General features: G+C 34.8%; 1 protein-coding gene across 1 annotated transcript in view; it reads right to left on the reverse strand.

Moving 5' to 3' along the window:
• VPS13B (vacuolar protein sorting 13 homolog B (yeast)) overlaps positions 1-27,440 on the reverse strand; it is a 542,268-nt gene that overhangs the window by 486,790 nt on the left and 28,038 nt on the right. The window contains exons 2-3 of the mRNA XM_011966737.1: positions 13,515-13,624; positions 6,123-6,270 (exon numbers count right to left, since the gene is read on the reverse strand). Of these exons, the coding sequence (XP_011822127.1) occupies positions 6,123-6,270; positions 13,515-13,624 (258 nt within the window). The remainder of the gene's footprint in view (positions 1-6,122; positions 6,271-13,514; positions 13,625-27,440) is intronic.

Here is a 27,440-nt window from a genome sequence, read left to right on the forward strand (position 1 = left end):
AAAAAAAAAAAATACTTGTCCCACTAAGTACTTGTTTGTGGAAAGAAAAATAACTAAATTAATCTATAATGATATATAGTCTTATCTGCTTATCTCTGTCCTAAAGAAGAAATGATTTTTCCTAAATGGTTAAGTCTCACATCTGTGCAGGGTTTTAGATCTTGCTTACCTGTGATCTCACTGTATAAATTATCCTCAGTCTTTGTGGTATCTCCAATTTTGTCTCCTTGTCTCTTTATATCTCTATTGCTATATATATACCCCAAGTGACTATATAGTCAAATTTCTTGAATGACTGGTGTACATAGGTTGTCCCTCCTTCAATTCACATCCGTTCCTTAACAACTAAAAGTCCTCTGGCCAACTGGCCACAGACTAACAGCCTATTTGTCAGCCACATTGTTCTTGATGACTCTACAGCATATCATGCACATCCACCTTCTTCTTGAAACTCTTTGGAATTGTGTCGCACATATACATGTAGCTTTGTTGCCTACTTCTCATATAGTGATGCTTCTGAACTCTCTCCATTGGCTCCTTCTCCTTACTCTTCCATTAAAGAGTTCCTTTGAATGTAATTTTGCACTCTCTTCCCATCCTGCTCTGTAGGGTCTCCTGAGAAATCTCAACCACTCTGTGGCTTCCACTATGATCCATATTTTGATGACTCCCAAGTCTATATCTCTTAGTGTGAAATATCTAAGCAACACTAAAAACATTTTTTTAACCAGCTTTGTCTTGTGATATGCATACTAAAGGAAAATATTTTTATTCTCTATTTTTTTTCCAAAATTCAGCTTCTGATTTTCCATTTTAAGTTACTACGGTAGAAGCAGCTAAATAATCTCTACTATCCACTCTTCCTTTCTTTCTTAGTTAGAAAACACAAGTTGTAGCCAGGCACATGGCTTTAAAGAATACACACTACATTTGCAAGACCTTTTATGCAGCTAGATAGGACCATGTAACTAGCTTCTAGCCAAGAGTATATAAACAAAATGGGGTGTGCAACTTCTGGGTAGTGCTTAATGATGTAGAAAACAGCTTTTTCTTTCACTGTACTCATTTCTGCTCACTGAAATGCAGACTTGATTAACTGCTGAAGCCACCATCATGAACCATGAGGCAAGCCTGGCAATGAAGGTCACTCAAAGTAGAATAAAAAGCTTCCTGATATTGAAAGATTATAATAGCATTAGGATGCCTGCTTAAACTTTCTAATGAGAGACAAAATTGGATCTTGTTTAAAGCACGGTTATTTAGAGTAGTCTGATATTTTCAGCCAAACTTAAGCCTAAACAAGATAACTGTATTATTAAACTTTGGCATAAATTTAAAATATTACATCTTGAAATGAGGTCAGCAAAAAAATGTAATTAGAAATATTCTACTCAGGCCACGCGCATTGGCTCACGCCTGTAATCCCAGCACTTTGGAAGGCCAAGGCAGGCAGATCACAAGGTCAAGAGACCGAGACCATCCTGGCCAACATGGTGAAACCCCGTCTCTACTAAAAATACAATAATTAGCTGGGCGTGCTGGCACGTGCCTATAGCCCCAGCTACTCAAGAGGCTGAGGTAGGAGAATCGTTTGAACCTGGGAGGTGGAGGTTGCAGTGAGCCGAGATCACGCCACTGCACTCCAGCCTGGGCGACAGAGCAAGACTCCATCTCAAAAAATAAAGAAAGAAAGAAAGAAAGAAAGAAATTCTACTCAATAACCAAAGATCATACTCCAAAGACAGGTTCTTTAAAAACAAATAACAATAATCTAAAGCCTTTTATTATCTGTAATATAAACAATGTACTTTTTAAGATTTCAAGATTTTTCATATTTACTTCTCTTGAAGACCTAGGCATAAGAGATAGATTTTCCATATGCTTGATAAAAATTGAAACATCTGAAGGATCATATATATATTTTTTATTTTGGTAGAAGCCTCAGCATTCTGGAATATATTTAAGGCTATATCAAGGCCAAGAAGTATATACCAACAGTAGTGTTTCACTTTTGAGTCTCATCCAGGAACTTAACTGTGCACCAGTGAGTGGCACTCAAATAAAGAAAGGTGGAACTATCAATGCCATTATGAAACACGATCATAAAAGGTGTTTCCCAGTAGTATCCATCTTGGTAACTCTGATGCAAAATCTTTCACTATCTTAGTGCTACGGGACAGGGCTGCAAATTTAGAGTAATTCCTTAGCAAAAAAATAAAAAGGGCACTGAAGTTGGCTGGCTATATATTAGGTATTAGAGATGAAATACTTGATGACAAAATTTGCATAGACCTGATTTGCAGGACTGCCTATGCCATGAAAGAAAGAAAGAAGGAAATATTCAGAGTGAAAGAAGGAAATAATCATGAAGTGCCTATACTCTGGCAATTTCAATTTTTAAAAAGTCTCATTAAATATTTAACCTTGGATAAGTTGCTTTATCTCTTCCTATACTCTGGCAATTTCAGTTTTTAAAAAGTCTCATTAAATATCTTTTTAACCTTGGATAAGTTTCTTGACCTCTTTGTGACTCAATAGTCTTACTTATAAAACGAAAGGGTTACAGTATATCATTTATTCCTATATAGATATAGATATAGATATAGATACATAGATAATTCCAAATCATTTATCCACAGATATCCACATGGCTCACTTCCTCGCCTGTTTCAAGTATCTGGTCAAATGTGAACTTTCAGTGAGCCCTACCCTCACAACCATAATTAATTATCATCCCATGGTTCAATAAGGCTCTGTACATTTATTTTCCTTTATTCTCTTTGTGCTTCATTTTGGCATGTTTCCATCACGTCTTCAAGTTAATTAATCTCTTTTTCTTGCAATATCTACTACTCTACATCTAATTCCACTAAATTTTTATTTCAGATATTTTGTTTTTCATCTCTAGAATTGAGTTTAGTTCTTTTATATATTTTCCATTTCTCTCCTCAATGTATGCAACTTCTTGTAAATATCTGAACATAGTTATGATAACTGTCTTAACATATAGGTATTTAATATACCTGCTAATTCTATCATCTGTGTCATTTCTCAGCCTATTTCTATTGGCTAGTTTCTCTCCTGTTGGTAGTTCTCACTCCTTTGCACCTCCAGTAATTTTTTTATTGAATATTTGGCACTGTTATATTTAAGTTGTATGTCTCCATCTTATTGTATTCCTTTTAATGATGTTGGGCTACAACAGTATTGTATTCCTTTTAATAGTAACAGTTACTTGCTATTTTGTTTCCTTCAGAGGCTGATTTACAAGTTTGTTTAAGGTGAGTCTAGGGTAGTCTTTATAAATAGTTTAGCCCCACAGCTAAGGCCTAGCCCTTCTGGTCTCTACTGAATGTCCTAAATAACCAATGAGAATGGTATGCGATGGACAGTAGGAACTTCAATGCCTTCTGCCCTGTGTAAGGGTGGGAATCATTAAGATCACAGCTCCAAGGTTATTCTTTGCCAAACCCTGTGAGGTCTCATTGCCCCAGGGGCTCTTTTTCTGCATAACTTTCTCCATCTCTGGAATTTTATTCTATAATTTCTGTCATTTCTGCCTCCCTAAACTTCAGTTCCTGTCTCTACAACTCAGAAAGACTGCTGAGCTCAGTTTAAGATGTCCTATTCTACTCTGTATTCTGAAACGTGCCTTGAGGCAGAAAGCTAGGGAAATCCTAGGGCTCACCTTTGTTTCCTTTCTATGAGGAATCACACTCCTGCACTGCCTGTTATCCAATGTCCAGAAACTGGGGAATTTTCCCCATATATTTTATCCAGTTTGTTAGTTGTTTACAGCAGGAATATAAATCTAAACCCTGTTAGTCTATCATGGCCAGAAGCTAAAGTTCTATACTTTGAATTTATAGCATTATCTACCAAATCTACAACATTATCACACGTCTTCATTTATTATCTTAGCAATAGTCAAGGTGTCTTAAATTTAAAAGGCTTCTATTATTTTAACTCTGTACTTATTACGTTGACATGAGAAGTAATATATAAACATGTAAGATAAAATGGGTTATATCTTTTAAGTATCATTTATGGAGTATTCTGCTTTTTAAGTTTTCATCTCCATTCCAGAAATTTTCATGAATAATTCCAAATTAAGGTTTATAACATTTCAAAGCCTAGGGTAAACAAATGTCATAGCTTTTAGGAGTTTCGTTGTTTTGAAGAATATACAGATTCTCTGGAAGATTATTTAGAATTTTGTGAAAATCGATTATCTTCATGTGGAGCAGCAAGTCTTTATTCTGGCTTAGTCCACCCTATGTGACTATATCATTGAAATAGTGGCATTCTGTTGTTAACACATCCCCAGCCCTAAACACATGTCCCCCTGCAGCTAGCCACTTAACATTGGCTGAATTTGGAAGAGGAAAAGGTCTGCTTCTAACTGAATAATTAAAAAGCAAAATCAAACCTAGTGCAGTATCAGCAGGTCTTGTTATTCATGTGTCAAAATCACCATATAACTTGTTGGGGATGAACTTAAAATCAACATTGGACCATAGGTTGTGATGATATAAATTTAAAAAATAATTTTAATGAGAAGTCAGAAATAAAATTAACATTTCTCCACTGTAATATGTAGTTAAAAAATAAATTGTGTATTTTACAACAATGTGATTATACCTAATGCTACTGATTTATACCTAATGCTACTGAAAATGGCTTAGTTAAAAAACAAACAAAAACCAACAACCAAAAAAGGTAGGCAGATGTGCAAAAGACTATGAATACCTTAACAAACTCGTTACAATTTATGAAGCAATATAAATAATAATTAAAACAGTGATTGATAACTACATTTAGATGTATGTACATACTCTAAGAAATCATAAAACATATTTTTAATCTAAAAAAGAAGATTGTATCCTTTAATTAAAAATAAAGTGTTAAAACATAATTCTAAGTAAAGAAAATGTTTAGCAAAGAGTATTATCAAGAAAAGAGAGAGTACCACTGCCAAGTTCACCAGAGAATTAAAAATAGTGGGCACCCAAGGGGGAAGAAATAGAATTCATAAACAATAAATGTTATATTCAACTCAAGGCCTTTTACCTTTGGTGACTGCTCACAGTCACCAAACAGGGCAATCACAAGCATTAGCTGGATGCTTATTAATTTTTATGCAAGCTTGAGTGAGAATATACATTTGGTGAAATAATAATGTCCTTATCTATAAGAAAAATACCTATAGGATATCTGATGGTTCTAAAGATGGAGGAACACCAAAGACATAAAATGCAATTATCCTTAATTCTAAAGAAAAGAACCATAGTTCATATTAATAATTTAAAATAAAAAACAATGTGTTATGTTTTCATATTTTATAAATAATGATGAGAAATTACGTTTTTAGCTTTTGTTATTTATTTTCCCTCATTACAAATTAATTTCTTATAAAAACATAAAGTATAATAAAGAAGGCAAAATAATTATCAGATCAACTGGTATCATTTATGAATTGATATGTGATTGGTATGAGTTTACATATAAACTTTTCCACGCATATACAGATGCATTTCAAAATCTGTGATCACATACTTTATATTTGCATAGAAGATCTAGCAGAGAATATGAGAGAAAGGGGAAGAAAGATGATTAAGGTGTACTGTGGTTTTCAAGAATTCACTTGAAGGAACATACTATTGAGAGACAATTCTCCATGGGTCTCTTAAATAGAGGTAGTGACTGTCTTTGTTCCCTACTGTGTTTTAAAGGATATTTGTATAGCGAATAGCCTCAGAAGACAGAAATATGATCCTGCTTCTGAGCAAAGGGCAAGTGTGCTTACACCCTCGCAAAGGAGACACAGCGCCTCCCTCTGGAGGAAAGGGCAGGCACGCTTTCTATCCATTATAAAAGGTTCAGGTTCCCTAAATTCAGAATTCCTGGCCGCTTTCATGTCACCTTATGGAAACTGGGCTCAGGGCACTAACACAAGAAAATGCTAATACTGTGATTATTGCTAACGTTGTGGATAATAAAGTTCTTTGTCTCCAGCTGAGGAGTCTCATGTCTTTGGCCAGCATCCATGAAATTGTGGATGCTAACTTGCTAGCTTAGAAGTGGAGTAAAATCATAGTCCCTTTACAGTACTTGACACATACCTGTTACCGTTTTTGTTTTTATAGGGCTGCTGGCATATTCAGAGGCCTGATATGATTGCTGCTTTGCCAAGGGTGCACTTCCAATAGACACCTCATCCTCTTTCCTTCTACAAACTGGCATAACAAGAGGAATAGCTACCACAGGCTGCTGGAAAGAGCCAAAATGAAAAACTTTTTAGTTTTTAGTTTTTAACTATTTCTTAAGCAATAAAGGTTAAACATGGCAATACTGAGGACAGTACTTCACAAGTTGGGGCTGAGACTTCATTATTTTAAATCAATCAATCTCTCCCTCCTTCATCTGTCCCTGCACCCCGACTTTTCTCTCTCTCTCTCTCACACACACACACACACAAACACAGAGCAATGCTTATCCACTTAAATTTTAGATTAAAATTCTGAGTGAAAACCAAAGAGCCTGTAAGTACCCAGAAAACTTAAGTTTTAGTAAGAAGTATTAAAATAATATGGAAAGAGCAAGATAAAATTTAAATTCACTTTGAAAATTATGTTCTCAAAAAAATGGAAAAGTATCCTTATAAAGTTATCCTTATAAAATGGTATTTTTAGAAACATACTTTTACAAACTGATTGTGTACATGTTAATATGGATATTCCAACTTTTTTGAAGAATACTGAAAATCTCTATATTTTGTCTGACAAAAGATATCCACAGCATATTCAGAAAGCAGAGAAAAATATCTACTTAGAGAAAGCTGGAAAATATTATGAACCTCTATTGAATGCATGCGGGCTGAGCTGGACAGTAAAGCAGCTGTTTCATCTTTATTCACTGAAATAAAGTCTGATGTTACTGCTGATGATGCCCAATACAATTTTGTCATATTATTGGCAAAAAAAAAGGCACTTTTAAGTTTGCCATAGGATCAAAGATCAATGTTGAAGTGGGTGGAAAACAATCATCAAATGTTGGGTTTTAGCCACAGTTTGAGAAGGAAATTGTAGCTTGGGAAACAACAGATGATAACTGTAACACAGTTGTATCAGATGGTAAATCTGGCGGTGGTTGGTCAGGCTGCAGTGTAGTCTAAGGTTATCTTCAATACTACAACCAAAGTTTTATAGATCCAACCTTAAGCCTTACCCAACTTAAAATACTCAATATAATTTACATTATGAAAAAGTATTTCAATGAAAACTTGTTTATTATATAACTATGTGATAAAATCAATCATGTTCTGAAACATGGAAAAGGGCATATTATTTTACAAGTTGCTAGTCACACTGAGTAAAAAAAAAGGAAAAGAAATTAGAGGCCAGGCGCAGTGGCTCACGCCTATAATCCCAGCACTTGGGAGGCCAAGGCGGGTGGATCACGAGGTCAGGAGATCGAGACCATCCTGGTCAACACGGTGAAATCCCATCTCTACTGAAAATACAAAAAATTAGCCGGGCGTGGTGGCAGGCGCCTGTAGTACCAGCTACTCAGGAGGCTGAGGCAGGAGAATGGCGTGAACCCGGGAGGCAGAGCTTGCAGTGAGCCGAGATCACGCCACTGCACTACAGCCTGGGCGACAAGAGTGAGACTCCATCTCAAAAAAAAAAAAAAAAAAAAAAAAAATCGAAAATGAGAAAAGGAAAAGATTAAATAAATTATCGGAAGCATCATAACATAGAGTACCTGCTTTTATATTTGGTATTTAGTCAAACTGATAATACACAAATCTAAATTGGAAATCATTTTTAAGATCTAGATGAGAAATGCTCCACATATTGTTAAGTCTTGATGCATTTAAATTTCCTCATCTAAAAAATAAGAGGGGGTGGAGATGGTTACTGAAAAACCTCTTTATACTCTAATATTTAGTGACTCCATAATCCCTTGAATTTCTGCCCATTTATATTTGGAATACAATTCAAACTCTAAAAAGTTATAACCAAGTTCAGGATTAAAATTAATATACAGCTGGCCCTTGAATACATAAGTTTGAACCACATAAGTTCACTTAGTTCACTTACATGTGGATTTTTTTCCACCTCTGCCACTTCTGAGACAAGACGAACCCATCCTCTTCCTCCTCCTCAGCCTACTATTCAACATGAAGACCTTCAGGAATGATCTACTTTCGTCCTATATAGTATTTTGTCTTCCTTATGGTTTTCTTAATAACATTTTCTTTTCTCTAGTTTACTTTATTGTAACAATACCACATATAATGCATATAATATACAAAATATGTGTTAATTAACTATTTATGTTATCGTTAAGGCCTCTGATCAACAGTAGGCTATTAGTTAAGTTTGGGGGAACTCAAAAGGTATACATGAGTTTTTGACCAAGCAGGGAGTTGGTGTCCCTAGCCCTCGTGTTGTTTGTTTCTAGGGTCAACCATAGAATGAGTAACTAGAGGAAATTTATGTGCTATACAGTGTAAATTCAAGCACAATAGCCGAAAGATGCAACTAATAAAAGCACAAAGTTAAAAATCCATGTAAAATTTTATAGATCCAGTTCATGGTACTGGTAATACTAAACAACAAACAAAAAATACCTTTGGGTAGCTAAAACTCTGGGTGTATTTTTTTTTCTTTTTGAGACAGAGTCTCACTCTGTCGCCCAGGCTGGAGTGCAGTGGTGCAATCTTGGTTCACTGCAACCTCTGCCCTCCAGGTTCAAGCGATTCTCCTGCCTCAGCCTCCTGAGTAGCTGGGATTACAGGCGCCTGCCACCGTGCCCAGCTAATTTTTATATTTTTATTAGGGATAGGGTTTCACCATGTTGGCCAGGCTGATCTTGAACTCCTGACCTCATGATCCACCCGCCTTGGCTTCCCAAAGTGCTGGGATTACAAGTGTGAGCCACTGTGCCCAGCCAACTCTGAGTGTATTTTCACCCAGGCAAGAATTAAAAGGCCAAACAAAACTACTTTCTAACACAAGAGTAAGGCTCTTGTATGCCCTGTACACAGCTGTATACAAAATACTTACATTTGTTGAATGACTGCTAATAAAGATGCTGCATGTCAGGCATTAAGTGATACCAAATAAGGAGTAAGACCAGTGATTTCCTCCACTATTCTAGAAATATGGCTACCTTGGTCAAAAACATCGAAATAAGCAGTATTTATTTTTAACAACCTCCTATTACCCTGCTTATATTCTTTTTCCTTCTGGTACTGTAGCTCTCCTCAAATTTCAGTTGCACTCTAGTCTCAGAGCTGTTCTATCTTTAACTCAAAACTGTCCCATAACCCAAAATACCTAAAGCTTGTCATAGCTGCATCATATAAAAGGTAACCATCTTTCACTAATTATTAATTTAACAAATTAAAATAATACTAGAAGGTTACAAAGAATACAACATACCTATTATAACCAATAATTAATGGCTATTAACAGTTTATCATATTTGCTTTTTTAAAAAAAGTATTCTAGATAAAACTAAAATCCCCTTTGACTGCCAATCTATTGTCCTTTCCTCCCAGAGTCAACCATTATTATGATATTAGTACAAATCCTTCAACTTAATTTTTATACCTGTATTCACTTACAGACACACATACACATACACATTAAGGGCAGTTTTAGAAAAATATAGGTAAGTGCTCTCATATTGCGAAATGGCTTTTGCATCAAATATAATTTGAGATGTCCATACTAAGGTCTATTGTATAATTTTTAATAAATGTTATATCATGTGAATATTTCATACTTCATCAACCTTCTTACAAATTTTCATTTAAGTTTTCAAATTTTCACATTATTGTAAAGAATATGCAACAGCAGTCTCACACACTATTCCTTAGTTACATGAATTTCACTCTAAGAGCGTACCTGCATCAAGAAGTACAAGTTTGGGGTTATAAGTTCACAAATTTTCAATTTTATTAGATACTGACAAATTTATCAAGTTTTCACTCACAACAACAGTAATCATTCTCTACATTTTCACCAATACTGTATATCGGCATTTTTTTTCACTTAACAGATTTTAAGAGTAAAGATGAGTGGTCATGACTTGATAATTATTGAACCTGGGTATGGAAACATATTGCTCTACTATGCAATTCTCTCAATTTTCCATGGTGGGGTGAGGTGGGGGGAACATTCAAGAGGAAAATAGTAGAATAAGGACATTTTTAAAGTATATTTTTAAGTACGCCAAACTGTAGTAAAATAATAATGCTATCAATTGCTGTTGAAAATGTAAACTGGGCTGGATATGGGGCTCATGCCTGTAATCTCAGCACTTTGGGAGGCTTAGGTGGGTAGACCACTTGAGCCTAGGAGTTTCAGACCAGCTGGGGCAATTTGGTGAGACACCACCTCTACAAAAAAATATATATATTTTTAAATTAGCCAGGCATGGTGGTGTGTGTCTGTGGTCCCACTACTCAGGAGGCTTAGAAAAGAGGATCACTTGAACCCACAAAGTCAAGGCTGCAGTGACCTGTGATCACAGCACTGCACTTCAGCCTGGGCAACAGAGCAAGACCCTGTGTGGAAAAAAAAAAAAGAAAGAAAAAGGAAAAAGAAAATGCAAACTGTATACCAATTTTGGAAGCAATTTGGTGATATAACAAAAGTCTTAAAATATGTTTCTATAATGCAAAATACTTGCCTAGTGCTACTAATTACACTTGTAAAAATATATTCTAAGTGAATAAAGATGAATGCAAAGATTTAGCTATGGAGACATATACTCCAACATTATTTGTAACTCTGAATGAGTAGGATTATGGTATTTGTTAGTTTACCTTTTATTTTTATTATGTTTAGAGATGGAGGTCTCAACCTTTTGCCCAGGATGGAGTATACTGGTGTGATCATTGTTCACTGCAGCCTCCACCTCCCAGGCACAAATAATCCTCCTGCTTTAGCCTCCGGTGTAGCTGGGACTACAGGCCTGCACCACCACGCAGACCTAATTTTTATTTTCTGTAAAAACAGAGTCTTGCTATGTTCCCCGGGCTGGTCTTGAACTCTTGGGCTCAAGCAATTCTCCCACCTTGCCTCCCAAAGTATTGGTATTGCAAGTAGTTTAGCTTCTAAATAGAGCATTGTTTCTGAATTAGAAAAATATACATATAATTATGTGCCACATAACAATGTTTCAGTCAACAATGGATTGCATACATGATAGTGGTTCCATAAGATTATAACACCACATTTTTACTATACCTTTTCTATGTTTAGACATACAAATACTTACCTTTGTGTTACAACTGCCTAAGGTATTCAGTACAGTAATACTCTGTATAGGTTTGTACCCTAGGAGCAATAGGCTACACCAGAGATGGGTTATAGCCCAAACGTCTAGCAGGCCATACCATCTAGGTTTGTGTAAGTATACTCTATGATGTTTGCACAACAACAAAATTGCCTAATGATGCATTTCTCAGAATGTATCCCCATCATTAAGGGGCACGTGGTTGCATATTCATTTTAAAAGTTGTAATTTTTTAAAAAGTTAAAAATCAAAATATTTGAATATGCTTGGTATCAATTAAATGAATGTCTAATTTATTTAAGCTGCTAGAACACTCTACTTGACCTTCAGGGATATCTATGGTACACTGGAAATAATTGTATTACTTAGAGAATAACCAATCAAGAATTTACAAAGAAAATTTTTCCAGACTGGTTACTGCCATTAGTCTAACTTCTGTAGCACTCATTCTCTATATTCTGCTAGAGTAAACTTTCTAAAATCCAGCTCTGTTAATACCAGTTTCCTATAGCTCCTCTTTACCCTTCAAAATGAAGTCTCAAATACCTAGGACTACAAATTTTTTTTTCAGAAATTGATTTCCAATTTCTCCCGGTCTCTACAAGAACACTTCACTCCATTCTGGAACCACTGAAGTCTTTCTTGCCATGCTTTTGCATCTTCTTTGCCTTTGCTCAAACAGTTCAGTCTAAAACAACCTTCCCTGTCTGGCTCACTCCTAGATACTCAGCTTAGTTGTTAATTCCTCCTTTTCACACACTACCCTGCTTGTGAGAACTATTCCTCTTTTTTGTTTTCACATAATCCTGGACATACATATACATAGTAATTACTAAAAATGGCATTACTATATCCCTTAAGATTCTCAAATACACTACATACTCTCAGAGGGAGGGATATTCTCACCTATGACTTTTATTTCTGTGGCCATGGTGTATAGCATACTGCCTTACATTCTGTAACTACTCATTGAAAGGAAAAATGGGGACAGGTATGGCAGAAGTTTCAAATAAAATTAGGACAAAGTGAAGAAAAACCTTTAAAACGTGCTCCTTAGAGAGTATTTTTTGTTAAACTTTTTAATTCTTATATAATTATAAAATTGTGTATTCTTCTCCAATCAACTAGCTTGAAGTTACTTCAGAAAAAGGATACAAAGCTATTCCATATAGGATATTGCAAAATTATACTTAAGTTGATGGGAAATTATAATTCAATAAAGCACAAATTTGGCCTCAAAAATTCTTAGTTCTGTCATTTACTTACAGCTGTTTGACTATACATAAATGAATCTCAATAAACATCAGTTTCATCTTTAAAATGAAAATAACAAAACTGTCAGATTTATGTTTAAGTATTCTAGAAACTATAATTGTCTACTTACTACTTTGTAATTCATACCTTTTTAAACAAACATATATTCCAACCTTTTTTGCACCAATCATCCCAATCCAAGAATTAGATATTCAATGCATATTTTTTGAAAAAACCTAAATATGACAAGGAAAAGTAGAGATAAAAATAAAAGCTGGCCAGGAGCCGTGGCTCACACCTGCAATTTCAGCACTTTGGGAGGCCGAGGCGGGCGCATCTCTTGAGGTCAGGAGTTTGAGACCAGCCTGGCCAACAGGTGAAACCTCATCTCTACTAAAAATACAAAAATTAGCTGGGTACGATGGTATATGCCCATAATCCCAGCTACTCGGGAGGTTGAGGCATGAGAATCACTTGAACTTGGGAGGTGGTCCCAAGAAAATCACTTGAACCAGGGAGTGGGCCAAGATCACGCCACTGCACTTCAGCCTGGGAGGCAGAGTGAAACTGTGTCTCAAAACAAAACAAACAAACAAACAAAAATGCCAATTCTTTTATTGAGCAATTCTTATGTATTGCACACTATGAGAATGGACATGTAGGCACTATGAAAGAATGAAGACTGGTGAAATAGGACTCCTAAACTAGTTTCTGTTTTATAAGCCATTATACAGAAAGCCCCTTTAGTAGTCAAAGAAACTTTATAATGACATGCAATTTCTTATGCAAAAATAAGGGAACGGAATTGTTTGAAAGGGGAAAAGTGGAGAGACAAAGGAAATCTGGTACATTTGTTAAAAAAGAATCAATCAAAAGACATATATAATTCTACTAAATGAATAAGAAAAATATTTGTTAAGAGAAAAAACTATTTAAAAATCTCTTACCTGTTGCATATGTCTACTTGTTCGTTTCTGAGGCTGATAGATGAGCCATGTATACAAGATTGGGTCAATATTAACTGCTAGTCCTTGTATACTGCAAAGAAGTACAGCACCTAGAAGATAAGATTTTTAAATTGTTATATAATTCCTCATCAAAAACAATAAGCTATTTATCACTTTACACCATGTAGGATAGCTGTGACATAATAGACAAACAGTAACAAGCATTGGAAAGGATGTGGAGGAATGCAAACCCTGCTACACTGCTGGTAGGAATGTAAACTGGTACACCCACTTTGGAAAATACTATGGCATAACTGGGTCATATGGTAACTATATGTCTTTTTGAGGAAATGTGGACACCGAAAACGTATGTCCACACAAAAACGTGTATTCACATGCTCATATCAGCATAATTTATAACAGCCAAAAAGTGAAATCAATATACATTTCCATGAGTTGATGAATAAACAAAATGTGGTGTTTCCATACAATGGAAAAGTATTCATCCATAAAAAGAAATGAAGTACTGATACATGCTACAGCATTGATGAATCTCGAAACATTAAGTGAAATAAGCCTGACCAAGAAAACATATATTTTAGAATTCCACTTCTATGAAATTGCCGCAAGAGGCAAAAACATAGAGACAAAAAGTAGATTTGTGGTTACCAGGGCCTGTGAGAGGGGAGAGTAGAAATAACTGCTAAGAGGTATGTAGTTTGAGAGTGATAAAAATACTCTGAAATTAGAAAACAGTTGTAGAACCTGGTGAATATACTATAAACCACTGAATCACACAATATAAAATAATTGTATGGAAAGTGAATTACATCTCATTAAAAGTGCATTTGTCCATAAAATATAATAATAAGCTCAACTTTTTAGGCAAAGAACAATTTTTATATCGGCCCTGAAAATGGAATACGTTAGGTAAAATATTCCTAAATAACTTTTTCATTATATTAAAAAATTGATTCATGATTTGAAATAAATTATTATAATCATTCAATAAATCATTAAAAATTACAATTTTTAATGTTCAAAAGCAAAGAAAAAGAGCAGCCTAGATTAAATGCAGGCCAACATTCTGACATAAAACACAAAGCTGAAGTGTAACAGGTTGCAATTCCAACCTACTAACTAACCTATTTTTTGTCCCTTTCTGATGAAAAGTAGTTCAAATAGAACTTACCTAAAGCAGAATATACAATTCTCAATTTATGTGCAGGTTATATACATCTCTATATAAGTTTCTGTAATTGTACATATATTTTTAATACAAATATTATTAGCTCCACTAGGATATATGAAACATAAAGGAAGGGATATTTGTCAATTTTGTTATCAGCTATACCTGTAGCATATAGGAAATATGCCATCATACTGAATAGGGAAAAGCTGTTGCATTCCCCTTGAAAACTGGCACCAAACAAGATGCCCTCTCTCACCACTCCTATTAGACACAGTACTGGAAGTCCTGGCCAGAGTAATCAGGAAAGAGAAAGAAATAAAGCCCACCCAGATAGGAAGAGAGGAAGCCAAACTATCTTTGCAGACAACATGAAAATATATATCTAGAAAATCCCATAGTTTTGGCCTAAAAGCTCCTTAAGCTGATAAAGAACTTCAGTGAAGTCTTAGGATACAAATTCAACATACAAAAATCATTAGCATTTCTATACACTAACAACTGTCAAATTGGGAGCCAAATCAGGAATGCAATCCATTCACATTTGCCAAAAGAAGAATCAAATACTTAGGAAGACAGTTAACCAGGGAGGTGAAAGAGCCCTACAATGAGAACTACAAAACATGCTCAAAGAGATGACAGAAACAAATGGAAAAACATTCCATTCTCATGGACAGGAAGAATCAGTATTGTTAAAAGGGCCATTCTGTCCAAAGCAATTTACAAATTCAATGCTGTTCCTATCAAACTATCGATGACATTCTTCACAGAACTAGAAAAAACTATTTTAAAATTCATATAAAATGAAAAAAGAGCTTGAGTAGTCAAGGCAATCCTAAGCTAAAAGAACAAAGCTGGAGGCATCACATTACCCAACTTCAATCTATACTACAAGACTATAGTAACCAAAACAGCATGACAACTTTACAAAAACAGATACATAAACCAATGGAACAGAACAGACAGCCAAGAAATAAGACTACACACCTACAACTATCTTATCTTCAACAAACCTGACAAAAACAGGCAATGGGGAAAATGATTCCCTATGCAATAAATGGTGCTGGAATTGGCTACCCATAAGCAAATAATTGAAACTGGACCTCTTCCTTAGACCGTATACAAAAGTCAACCTAAGATAGATCAAAGACTTAAATAAAAACCAAAAACTATAAAAATCCTGGAAGACAATGTAGACAACCATTGTGAACACAGGAACAGGCAAACATTTCATGATGATGATGCCATGATGAGAATGGCATGGGAGAAAATGCCAAAATGGGAGAAAATTTTTGCAAACTCTGCTTCTGACCAAGGTCTAATATCCAACATCTATAAGGAACATAAACAAATCTACAAGAAAAAAAAGCAAGCCCATTAAAAAGTGGGCAAAGGACATGAACAGACACTTTTCAAAAGAAGACATACATATGGCCAACCAGCATATGAAAAAAAGCTCAAGATCATTGATCATTAGAGAAATGCAAATCAAAACCACAATGAGATACCATCTCACACCAGATAGAACAGCTGTTATTAAAAAGGCAAAAAATGACAGATGTTGGTGAGATTGTGGTGAAAAGGCAATACTTATACACTGTTGGTGGAAGTGTAAATTAGTTCAACCATTGTGGAAAATAGTGTGGCGATTCCTCAAAGAGCTAAAAACAGAACTACAATTCAACCCAGCCATCCCCTTACAAGGTACATACCCAAAACAATATAAATCATTCTACCGTAAGGACACATGCACACGTATGTTCACTGCAGCACTATTCACAATAGCAAAGACATGGAATCAACCTAAATGCCTATCAATGGCAAACTGGATAATGGAAGTGTGTTACATATATACCATGGAATACTATGCAGCCATAAAAAAGAACAAGATCATGTCCTTTGCAGGAACATGGATAAGGCTGGAGGCCATTATCCTTAGCAAACTAATGCAGGAACAGAAAACAAAATACCACATGTTCTCACTGATTAGTGGCAGCTAAATGATGAGAACACATGGACACACAGAGGGGAAAAACAGACACTGGGGTCTATCAGAGGGTGGAGGGTGAAGGGCGGGAGAAGGGAGAGGATCAGAAAAAAATAACTATTGGTTTATTTTTTAGTACCCGGGTGGTAAGATAATCTGCACAACAAATCCCCATGACACAAGCTTACCTATATTATAAACATGCACTTGTATCCCTGAACCTAAAATAAAAGTCTATTTTTAAAAAAAAAGAAAGAAAGAAAAAATGTCTGCCTGATGGTAGGGGGTTAAGAAAGTATATATCAGAATAAACCATAGCTGGTTCTCAGGATAACTGAAAATAGTACATTTGTTCTATTATGTTATAGATTATTTAAACCAGGAAAATTAGTATTAATAACAAGTCCTATGAAAACTGATATATAAAAAGACAGATGAAAGAATGAAGGAGAAAATGTAAGAGAAAAAGAAATTTATCCTTTTTTCAAAGCTTTCCACAGAATCTTCAAATAACCAAAATTTGCCATGTATACTCCTATTCTACCATGTAGTTCTATTTTTCCCATAGGCCCAGAACCAGTATAAATCCCTAGGCAACATGCTCAGACAACAAAAGTAATGTACCCTCCCAAGGACCAATATGTGTACTGTTGAGCAATGATTCACTCAAGCAGATGTCAGAAAAGAAAGATACAGAAAAGCTAAACACAAGATGACTGCTAAATGGGATTCATAATTAAAGTCAACTGAAAATCCAATTTAATATAGAATATTTATTTTAACATATATTTATTACTTTCATAGGTTGCAAATTTCTCATAAGGACCTAAATTCTTCTACTTCCCAAGTATCACTTACACCCAGAATAAAGCCATAAAAATACCATATTAAGATAAATAAATAGGACTTTCCCAATATGATATCCAGTTTTCAAACAATTCTAGCAGCTCTATTACAGCTATTACAGCAAAGACTGTCATCTCCACAGACTAACAAGAATAAAGTAGTACAATATATACAGTAAGATTTAATTTGCATTGTATTCTTATTTTATGACAACTCATTCTCCCAAAAAAGTTACTATGTAAGAAAGAGAATTCTCCCCCAATATGAAAAGTTGTTTACTAAGACCTTTTGATTTTAAAGCAATTAATAGAACAAGATCTAGAGAATTTAAAAGGTTTATTTAAATTCAGGAATATATAATTCAATCTCAAGGGTTAAAAGATCTTTCTAAAATCTATGTAAATGAAATTAAAATTAGATTTAAATTACTATGAATTTCCTTCTGTCAAATGAACCCCTTGTAATTTGTTATATAACTAATATCACATAAGTACCATATATAATACATATTATTTACTAACAATAAAGAAGACATTCACCAAAAGAAAAGTGAATTACATGAAGAAAGAAGACTTTGGATCCAGAAGACAAAAGATCTAACTCCGGAGAAAAGTGATGGGAATTCCAAGGCTTACAACAGTGAATTAGTCACAGGTACATAGAAAGCTTAGTAACAACAAAATACAATTATTAAACACAAGGAAATCAAATGTTATAAAGGAAAGAATAGCTATTAAGATACAACACAACTGTGACGTGAATAGTGTTAATACATGGAATGATACAAATTCTGAAATAATAAATGAACAATTTAATCAATCAAATTTAGGATATAAGCAAATAAGAACATGTGATGAAGGTTGGAGAAAGTGAAAGATAGCCAATTATCATTTTCCACAGTAAGAAGTCAATAAATAATGCTCCAAAATCAATATTCAGGAAAAAAACAAGAAAAGCTATGTTATTTTAAAATATGGAAGTAAACACCAAAATGATTCCTGAAAATTTGTGAAACTAGTTACAGCTAGAAAAGGAAACATTAAAAAATGAGTTCTTGTCCACCCCCGCACCACACACAAAAAAATGTAACTGGGATTCTGAAACTTGGGACACCAGGACAGAGAGATAGATGAGCCGTAGACTTTCTTGTGAAGACCAACAGTCTCCGATCTTTTTGGCACCAGGAACTGGTTTTGTGGAAGACAATTTTTCCACGGATTTGAGGGGTGGAGGAATGGTTTCAGGATGAAACTGTTCCACCTCAGATCATCAGGCATTAATTCAATTCTCATAAAGAGAAGGCAAAATCTAGATCCCTTGTATGCACATTTCATAATAGGGTTTGCACTCCTATGAGAATCTAATGCCACCAGTGATCTGACAGGAGGCAGAGCTCAGGTGGTAATGCTTGCTTGCCTGCTGCTCACCTCCTTTTGTGTGGCCCAGTTCCTAACAGGCCATGGACTGGAACTGGTCCATGGCCCAGAGGCTGGGGACCTTAGCTGTAGATACTAGAAAAAAGCAGGAAAAAAGTTGTCTCTTTGAGAAAGTCTCCAACTCACTGTTATGTGACATCTACAAATTATGATCTTTCATTTATGTTTCCCATAACAAAAAATCAGCAAGCAGTGCAGAAAACAAACCACTGTTAATAAGAGTAAAAAATATTAATGAATAAAACATTTAGATCCTCAAGCACTGAAGGTATTAGAATACAGAATATAAAACAGCTATGTATAAAATATTTAAAAACAAATTTATGAAATCATGAAGATAAACTATGAGAAAGCACCAGCAACAAGTAGACAGATTTTAAAGAAAAATGAAAATCATAGAAATGACAAATTGTTGAAGTAAAAAAACTCACTGAACATGTTAAAAAGCACGTTAGATGCAGTTGAAGAGAGACTTAAGGAAATGGAAGATACATAACAAGATAGTTTAGAATGTAACCCCAGATTGAAAAATAATGAAACTTTTAAAATGAAGCTAGAGAGAGAGAGGTCTGAGTGAGAAGACATAGCATATGTCTTATTGGACTTGAGAAAGATATTAGAGAATGGGGAAGAGGCAATATGGTTTTAAAAAAAGGTAATGGCTGAGTATTTTACAGAAATGTTGAAAGATAATAAACTTTTAATCTAGGAGGCCCAATAAACCCCAAACTGGATAATTAAATCTACACTAAGCAAAAAAAGAAGTTGTAAACGAGTGAAGATAAAGAGAAGATCAGAAAAGTACTCAAAAAGATAGATCACCCGAGGAAAGAATGCATAAAGGCAAATAAATTTACAACCAACCTCTCAGCCAATAGTAAATGATATCATTATATAATTTTAATTAAATACTTACATATATGTTACCTATTTTTGTGCGTACCTAATGTTACATTGAAAAAACAGTAAAGAAAGAAAAAAGATATTGATTTTTTAAATAATTCAGGATTATGTTTTTTAAGATTATGTATCTAAGTACAGGTCACATTATATACTATATATTTTTTGATTATGATGAAAAAATTTAAAAACCTAGTAAACAAAATGGCATATAAATTTAAATGCATGCAAACTGGACAAGATGCAAGTATGTTAAGAAATTACAGATATCCTCCATATTGTACAAATTATTATAGAAGTCTTTTCAGATATGTCTAAAACTAAATGTGTTCAATGAATTTTCAAACAAATTCTCAACATGTGATTGGGACACCATTTTATTTGAGATTTTATAGAGAGAAAACTGAAAAAAAAGTAATAAATATTTTCAAAAGGAAAATTAAACTTGAAGGTCTTATTATAATTAAGAAATTAAAAATACTTCACCAAACTAAAAGTTATATGATTACATTATACCAAAAATGACCTCATGACTTATAGCCAGCCTTAAAATTTATGAATGTTATAGATGATAAAAGAGAGTAATCTATTAATTTAACACCAATTTGGTTGAAATTACAATTTAGAGATAATGTTCTTTTAAATTTAGAGAGAGATTTTCATCATATACTCAATTCACAAGATACCAACCTTTAAAAATAGCACACAAGTTCTAACATGTAAATATCTGGGCAATTAGTTTAATATTGAGTTGACACAGACCAGATCCACCATAGATCACTAAAATTTGTCAGTATTTTATTCTGTTTAATTTTAGCCTGGGAGACAACTAATGAGAAAAGTGTGCTTTACTGCTCTCCTCGCTGCCCAAATGGCTCACTTATCCACATTCCACTCAGGCTTCACCCTGAGGTGGAAATCAGGGTGTCAGTGTCATTTGCAGTTACATCCTACGCTGAAACATGAGAGCTGAAATAAGAGTTAGAGACCAAAGTTGCACAGTACTAAAATTAAACATACATGCCTCTTGGCAGCTATAGAAGCTTACCAGCCAATGAGACTGTCCTATAATATATCAAGTAATATTAGGAAAAAGTATCCTGTGTTTTTTCTTAAAGCAATGAATGAGACAAAAAAACACAAACCTATTAATTTACATCTAAGTTGTTAAAACTCACTATTTTTCTATTAAGCAGCTATAGTAAAGAAATTTGTAGAATTGTATAGCTCCTAAGAAATTACGTGCTACTCTAATTTTTTAAGAATAATTTCGATAATTTTGGCTAAATAGTTAAGGAAATAACAGAAATAAAATAAAAGAGGAACCACTACTTCAAAAACAAGGGTAAGGAATAAAGGCAAGAGGGGAATCAGAGACTAAGAAACGACAGAGCAGAGATGAGCTGCCAACTACTAGCAACTTTATCTAGGGGAATTGTCAAATTTGGTATAAAGGAATATTAAGATTTGTAGCTGTGTGTATATGGTAGCTGATCACTTCCTCTTCTCATAGGATGTAGAAAATTGCAAGAGAATTCTATCCCTTTGTAGCAACAAGAACTTTTCAACATTCATCAGAGCAGAGTTCCTAAGGGAATCCAATGAATAAAAACTGTGAAAGTCAAAGGTCTCTCACAGGAGAGAAGAAATGAATAGTGGCTATCATTCTTGGCAGAGTAGTATGAGAAGAAAGTTGATAAGAAGAAAATAACTGCACTTTAAAAAAATGTCAAAAGACCCAGTTGGGGGATGCATGATAGTTCAGAATCACTGAGAACTCTAGACACAGGGGATCCTACCCACTTGCCATCTATTTTCCACAGGTGTCGATCAATTGTTCATGAGAATGACAAGAAGCAGGGCTGGAGAGATAAGACGCCTGCTGCAGTGCAGGCCCATAGATATGAATAAAGTCTGAGTGCAAAGCAGGAGAATGAAAAGAAATCTCACGAGTATTCTAAACCTTAAACTGAGTACCAGGAAGGGCAATCTGTGTCTGGCAGAAAGAAAGAAGCACTGAGAGATACCTCCCTAAGGCACAAGTCAACAAGGCATGCAGAATTCTAAAGGTGTATCAGGAGAACTAAGCAGAAACTACAAACCATACAAAAACAAAGATCCTAATCTTGCTCTCAAAAAACACAGGGTCCTGTAGTGAACTTAACATAAATTTTAAAAGAATAATATATAGCTCAAATATGGAATAAAAGCCAAATACCAGACCCAACGGAACTATGCTAATGCCATGACAAAAGAAGAGGCACGTATTTTTGTGGACATAAACATTATTTATCATAGGCTCCATTCTCTTTATACACAACATTTGACATTACATAAAAAACTACTGTGAAATATAAAAAAGCAAGAAGAAATGACTGATTATAAAAAGAAGAAACAATCAATACACCAGTCTCAGAGGTGGCCCAGATATTGGAATTATCAAACAAGGACTTTAAAACAACTTTGATAATAAAGATGTTAAGTAATTAAAAAGAGTAGACAATATGTTTGAATCGAAGGGAAATTTTAGCAGAGAGAAAGTATAAAAAAGAGTCAAATGAAAATATTAGATTTTTAAAAACACAATATCAGAGATGAAAAACGATTTCCCAAATGGACATATATCGACCAATAGATTAAAAAAGCTCAGCAAACTCCAAGAAGAATAAATACAAAGAAACGAGATCTAGATATATCATCATCAAACAGCAGAAAACCAAACGTAGAAAAAAATTTTAAATCATCCAGAAGAAAAAAAAAAAAGACACAATATATATAAGGAAATCATAAAAATAATTTCTCATCAGAAGTAATGGTGACCAGAAAATAATAGAATTTTTTAAATGTTAAAAAAGTCAAACTAGATTTCTATGCCCATAGAAAATGTCCTTCATCTAAAATGACAGAGAGAATTTGTCTTCAGAAAATTTGTGCTACAAGAAACTGTAAGATAAATGCTTTAGATTGAAAGGAAATTATATTAGATAGAAACTTAACTCTAGAGAAGGAATGAAGAACAAAGGGTAAATATCTTGGTTAAAAAAAAAGAAGAGTTCCTTTTGCTACTTTTTTGAAGCATGGTCTCACTCTGTTGCCCAGGTTGGAGTGTAGTGGCATGATCACAGCTCACTGTAGCCTCTATCTCCCATATTCAAGTGATCCTCCCACCTCAGGCTCAGGGGTGCCACTATACCCGGCTATTTTTATTTTATATTTTTGCAGAGATGATGTCTCACTATGTTGCCCAGGCTGGTCTTGAACTCCTGAGCTCAAGCGATCCTTCCCCCTCAGCCTCCCAAAGTGCTGAGATTACAGGCATGAGCCACAGTGCTCGGCCTAAGTTAACATTTTATCTCCTTCTAAATTACTTATGTGTCTTATTTCTCATTTGTCACAGAATCCACCAGGAAGATGTAATGGTAACCTCAAACCATGAGTCAGTAATTAATACTTCAAAATGTTCCAAAGTTATCCTCTGATTTTATAATCACAATGTTAACTACTAAAACAATAAAGGTAATTATAGTCAGCTTTGACAATGAAAAGCTCAGAACTACTTTTTTTTTTTTTTAATTTACTTCAAGTTGTGGGATACATGTACAGAACATGCAGGTTTGTTACATAGGTACACATGTGCCATGGTGGTCTGCTGCACCTATCAACCCATCATGTAGGTCTTAAGCCCCGCATGCATTAGGCATTTGTCCTAATGCTCTCTCTCCCATTGCCCCCCACCTCCCAACAGGTACCGGTGTGTGATGTCATCCTCCGTGTCCATGTGTTCTCATTGTTCAACTCCCACTTATGAGTGAGAACATGTGGTATTTGGTTTTCTGTTCCTGTGTTAGTTTGTTGAGAATTATGGCTTCCAGCTTCATCCATGTCCCTGCAAAGGACATGAACTCATTCTTTTTTGTGGCTGCATAGTATTCCATAGTGTATATGGGCCACATTTTCTTAATCCAGTCTATCATTGATGGGCATTTGGATGGGTTACAAGTCTTTCCTATTGTAAACAGTGCTGCAATAAACATATGTGTGCATGTGTCTTTATAGCACTATGATTTATAATCCTTTGGGTATATACCCAGTAATGGGATTGTTAGGTCAAATGGTATTTCTATAGAGTTCTAGATCCTTGAGGAATCGCCACACTGTTGTCCACAATGGTTGAACTAATTTACACTCCCGCCAACTGTGTAAAAGCGTTCCTATTTCTCCACAGCCTTGCCAGCATCTGTTGTTTCCTGACTTTTTAATCATTGCCATTCAAACCGGTATGAGATGGTATCTCATTGTGGTTTTGATTTGCATTTCTCTAATGACCAGTGATGACGAGCTTTTCTTCATATGTTTGTTGGCCACATAAATGTCTTCTTTTGAGAAGTGTCTGTTCAGGTGGGGTTATTTGCTTTTTCTCTTATAAATTTGTTTAACTTCCTTGTAGATTTTGAATATTACACCTTTGTCAGATGATTAGATTGCAAAAATTTCTCCCATTCTGTAGGCTGCTTGTTCACTCTGATGATAGTTTCTTTTGCTGTGTAGAAGCTCTTTAGTTTGATTAGATCCCATTTGTCGATTTTGGCTTTTGTTGCCATTGCTTTTGGTGTTTTGGTCATGAAGTCTTTGCCCATGCCTTCATCCTGAATGGTATTGCCTACGTTTTCTTCTAGGGTTTTTATGATTTTGGGTTTGACATTTGTCTTTAATCCATCTTGAGTTAATTTTTGTATAAGTGTAAGGAAGGGGTCGAGTTTCTGTTTTCTGCCTGTGGCTAGAAATACAACTTACAAAGGACATGAAGGAGCTCTTCAACGATAACTACAAACCACTGTTCAAGGAAATGAGAGAGGATACAAACAAATGGAAAAAAATTTCATGCTCACAGACAGGAAGAATCAATATCAAAAATGGCCATACTGCCCAAAGTAATTTACAGATTCAATGCTATTCCCATTAAGCTACCACTAACTTTCTTCATAGAATTAGAAAAAACTACTTTAAATTTCATATGGAACCAAAATAGAGCCAATCTAGCCAAGACAATCCTAAGCAAAAAGAACAAAGCTGGAGGCATCACGCTACCTGACTTCAAACTATACTACAAGGCTACAATAACCAAAACAGCCTGGTACTGGTACCAAAACGAATATATAAACCCTTGGAACAGAACACAGGTCTCAAAAATAGCACCACACATATACAACCATCTGATCTTCAACAAACCCAACAAAAACAAGCAATGGGAAAAGGATTCCCTATTTAATAAATGGTGCATCTATAAAGTTAATATCTTTTTACTAATTCCATTTCCAGAAATCTATGTTAAGGAAATACAGAAATTGCTTAGTATTAAAAATGTCCCATAGAACCATCTAAAGGTCCAAAACTGAGGACTGGTTCAACAAACTGTGGTGTTAGCCATGTAACAAAATGGTAGCAGTCTTTAAAAGATAGTTGTGAAGATTATGTGATAATGATAACATTCTTGTGACATTAACAGAGATTTTAAATACAATTTAATAAAGGTCAAATAAGTATCAGTAGAATAAAAACCTAGAAAGATGTATGTTTTAAAAAATTTCAAGTGGTTTGTGATTTGGTGGTGAGTTATTTTTCTTCTGCTTTCCATATTTTTTTAATACTCCAAATCCTATTTACTCAATATATAATTATTTTTATAATAAAGAGTTAAGGTTGGGTGCAGCAGCTCGTATCTGTAATCCCAGCACTCTGGGAGGCCCAGGTGGGCAGATCACTTGAGTCTAGGAGTTCGAGACCAGCCTGGCCAAAATGGTGAAACCCCATCTCTACTAAAAATACAAAAATTAGTAGGGCATGGTGGTATACACTTGTAGTTCCAGCTACTTGGGAGGCTGAGGCAGGAGTATCACTTGAACTCTGGAGGTGGAGGTTGCAGTGAGATGAGATTGCACCACTGCACTCCAGCCTGGGTGACAGAATGAGACTCCATCTCAAAAAAAAAAAAAAAAAAGGACCTTCATAAAATATATGAAGATATCTACAGATTTTATGCATTTAGAGGATAAATCAGATTTAAGTTATTCTTCTGCCTAAACACTGCTTTACCAATCTACTTTAAATTAAATCCAGACTTCTTACCATAGCCTACAAAGCTGTATACAAGCTGATTCTCGCCTCTCTCTGAATTCCCATCCGGTGGCACTCTCCCTATTGACCATACTCCAGCTACCTTTCAATATATCAAATTTTTCGCTGTCCCTTCAGGTTAAATCACTTCTTTATGATCTCTTCAGAGAACCCTGTCACTTAACACCCTATCAAATTAGGTTTTCCCATTCTTTGATATCACATTACCTTGTTTGCTATTAATTAACATTTATAATAATGTAATTTTTTGCTTACTTATTACCTCCTTAGATGGAATGCAAGCTCATACCCGGAACCATTTCTATTGCTCAAATTACATCCAATGCCAAGCACAGTGACTGGCACTTAAAAAACACAAAATCTGTAGAATAAATGTATAAATATATTATTATATCTATCTTTAATTTTACAAACAGTTATTACAAAGTGTAGCTCCATTTCATCCAGAAGTAGGTATTGTAAAGTATGCTTCAAATCAAAGAATACTCCAAATATTACTCAATAAGAGACACACTGTGATTACCAATGACAGGTAAAACTGTTTTCTGGACTAGTTTCCAATATTTCAGGGTAATACTATTTTATGTATGCTATTCCTTTAGTCTTTATTCAGATTATACAAACAATATAGAATTACTGGGGACATTGTAGAATCAACAAAAAAGGCGGGAGAAGAAAAGGAAGTTTTATTAATCAATATTAACATTTTGCTATAGATGAAACTCCTCATATTTGATGACTTAAAACCCTAGCTGTTCCAACATTGTAGCCCATGAAGTTAGTATCCCCAACAAGTATATATTCTAAAAACAACTACTTTTTCTTTTATGAAGAGCCTTTTCCTGTGTCATTTTTCCTGTGTCAAAGTAGATAATACTCTCTAGTATTCCTTTCCCCTTGTCCCAGACACCCCTAAATCTCCAAGTAAGCCTAAATTGTTTCTTATTCCAGTTCTATGTGGGCTTCCACCAATTCTACATAGCACAACCTGACAGAATTCAGACTCGCGCCCACTGCCTCACAATCACATATAGTTTATTGAGATTATCAATCAAGGTGTTCTCTACTCCTCTACCTTCTGGATAGGTATGTGGCTTAAACCAGGTGTCATAAATTGGTCTTAATTGCCTACTTAAATCTATATATATTTCATTTTACCCTATGCATATAATTGGTCAACATAACAATCCTCTTCCTTCCCTCTCCCTTTCTTTCTTTAACTAAAATTTATGTTCAAATTATTGTGTTAGCTACTCAAGGTTCAAAGATGAATAAAGGAAAATAGCATTCTCAAGGAATCTTGTGGTGACAGTAGGCAAGAGAAAGAAATCAAGGGTATTCAGTTCGGAAAAGAAGAAGTCAAATTGTCCCTGTTTGCAGATGACATGATTGTATATTTAGAAAACCCCATTGTCTCAGCCCAAAATCTCCTT

Source organism: Mandrillus leucophaeus, unplaced genomic scaffold, assembly GCF_000951045.1.
Source record: "Mandrillus leucophaeus isolate KB7577 unplaced genomic scaffold, Mleu.le_1.0 Scaffold770, whole genome shotgun sequence".
NCBI lineage: Eukaryota > Metazoa > Chordata > Mammalia > Primates > Cercopithecidae > Mandrillus > Mandrillus leucophaeus.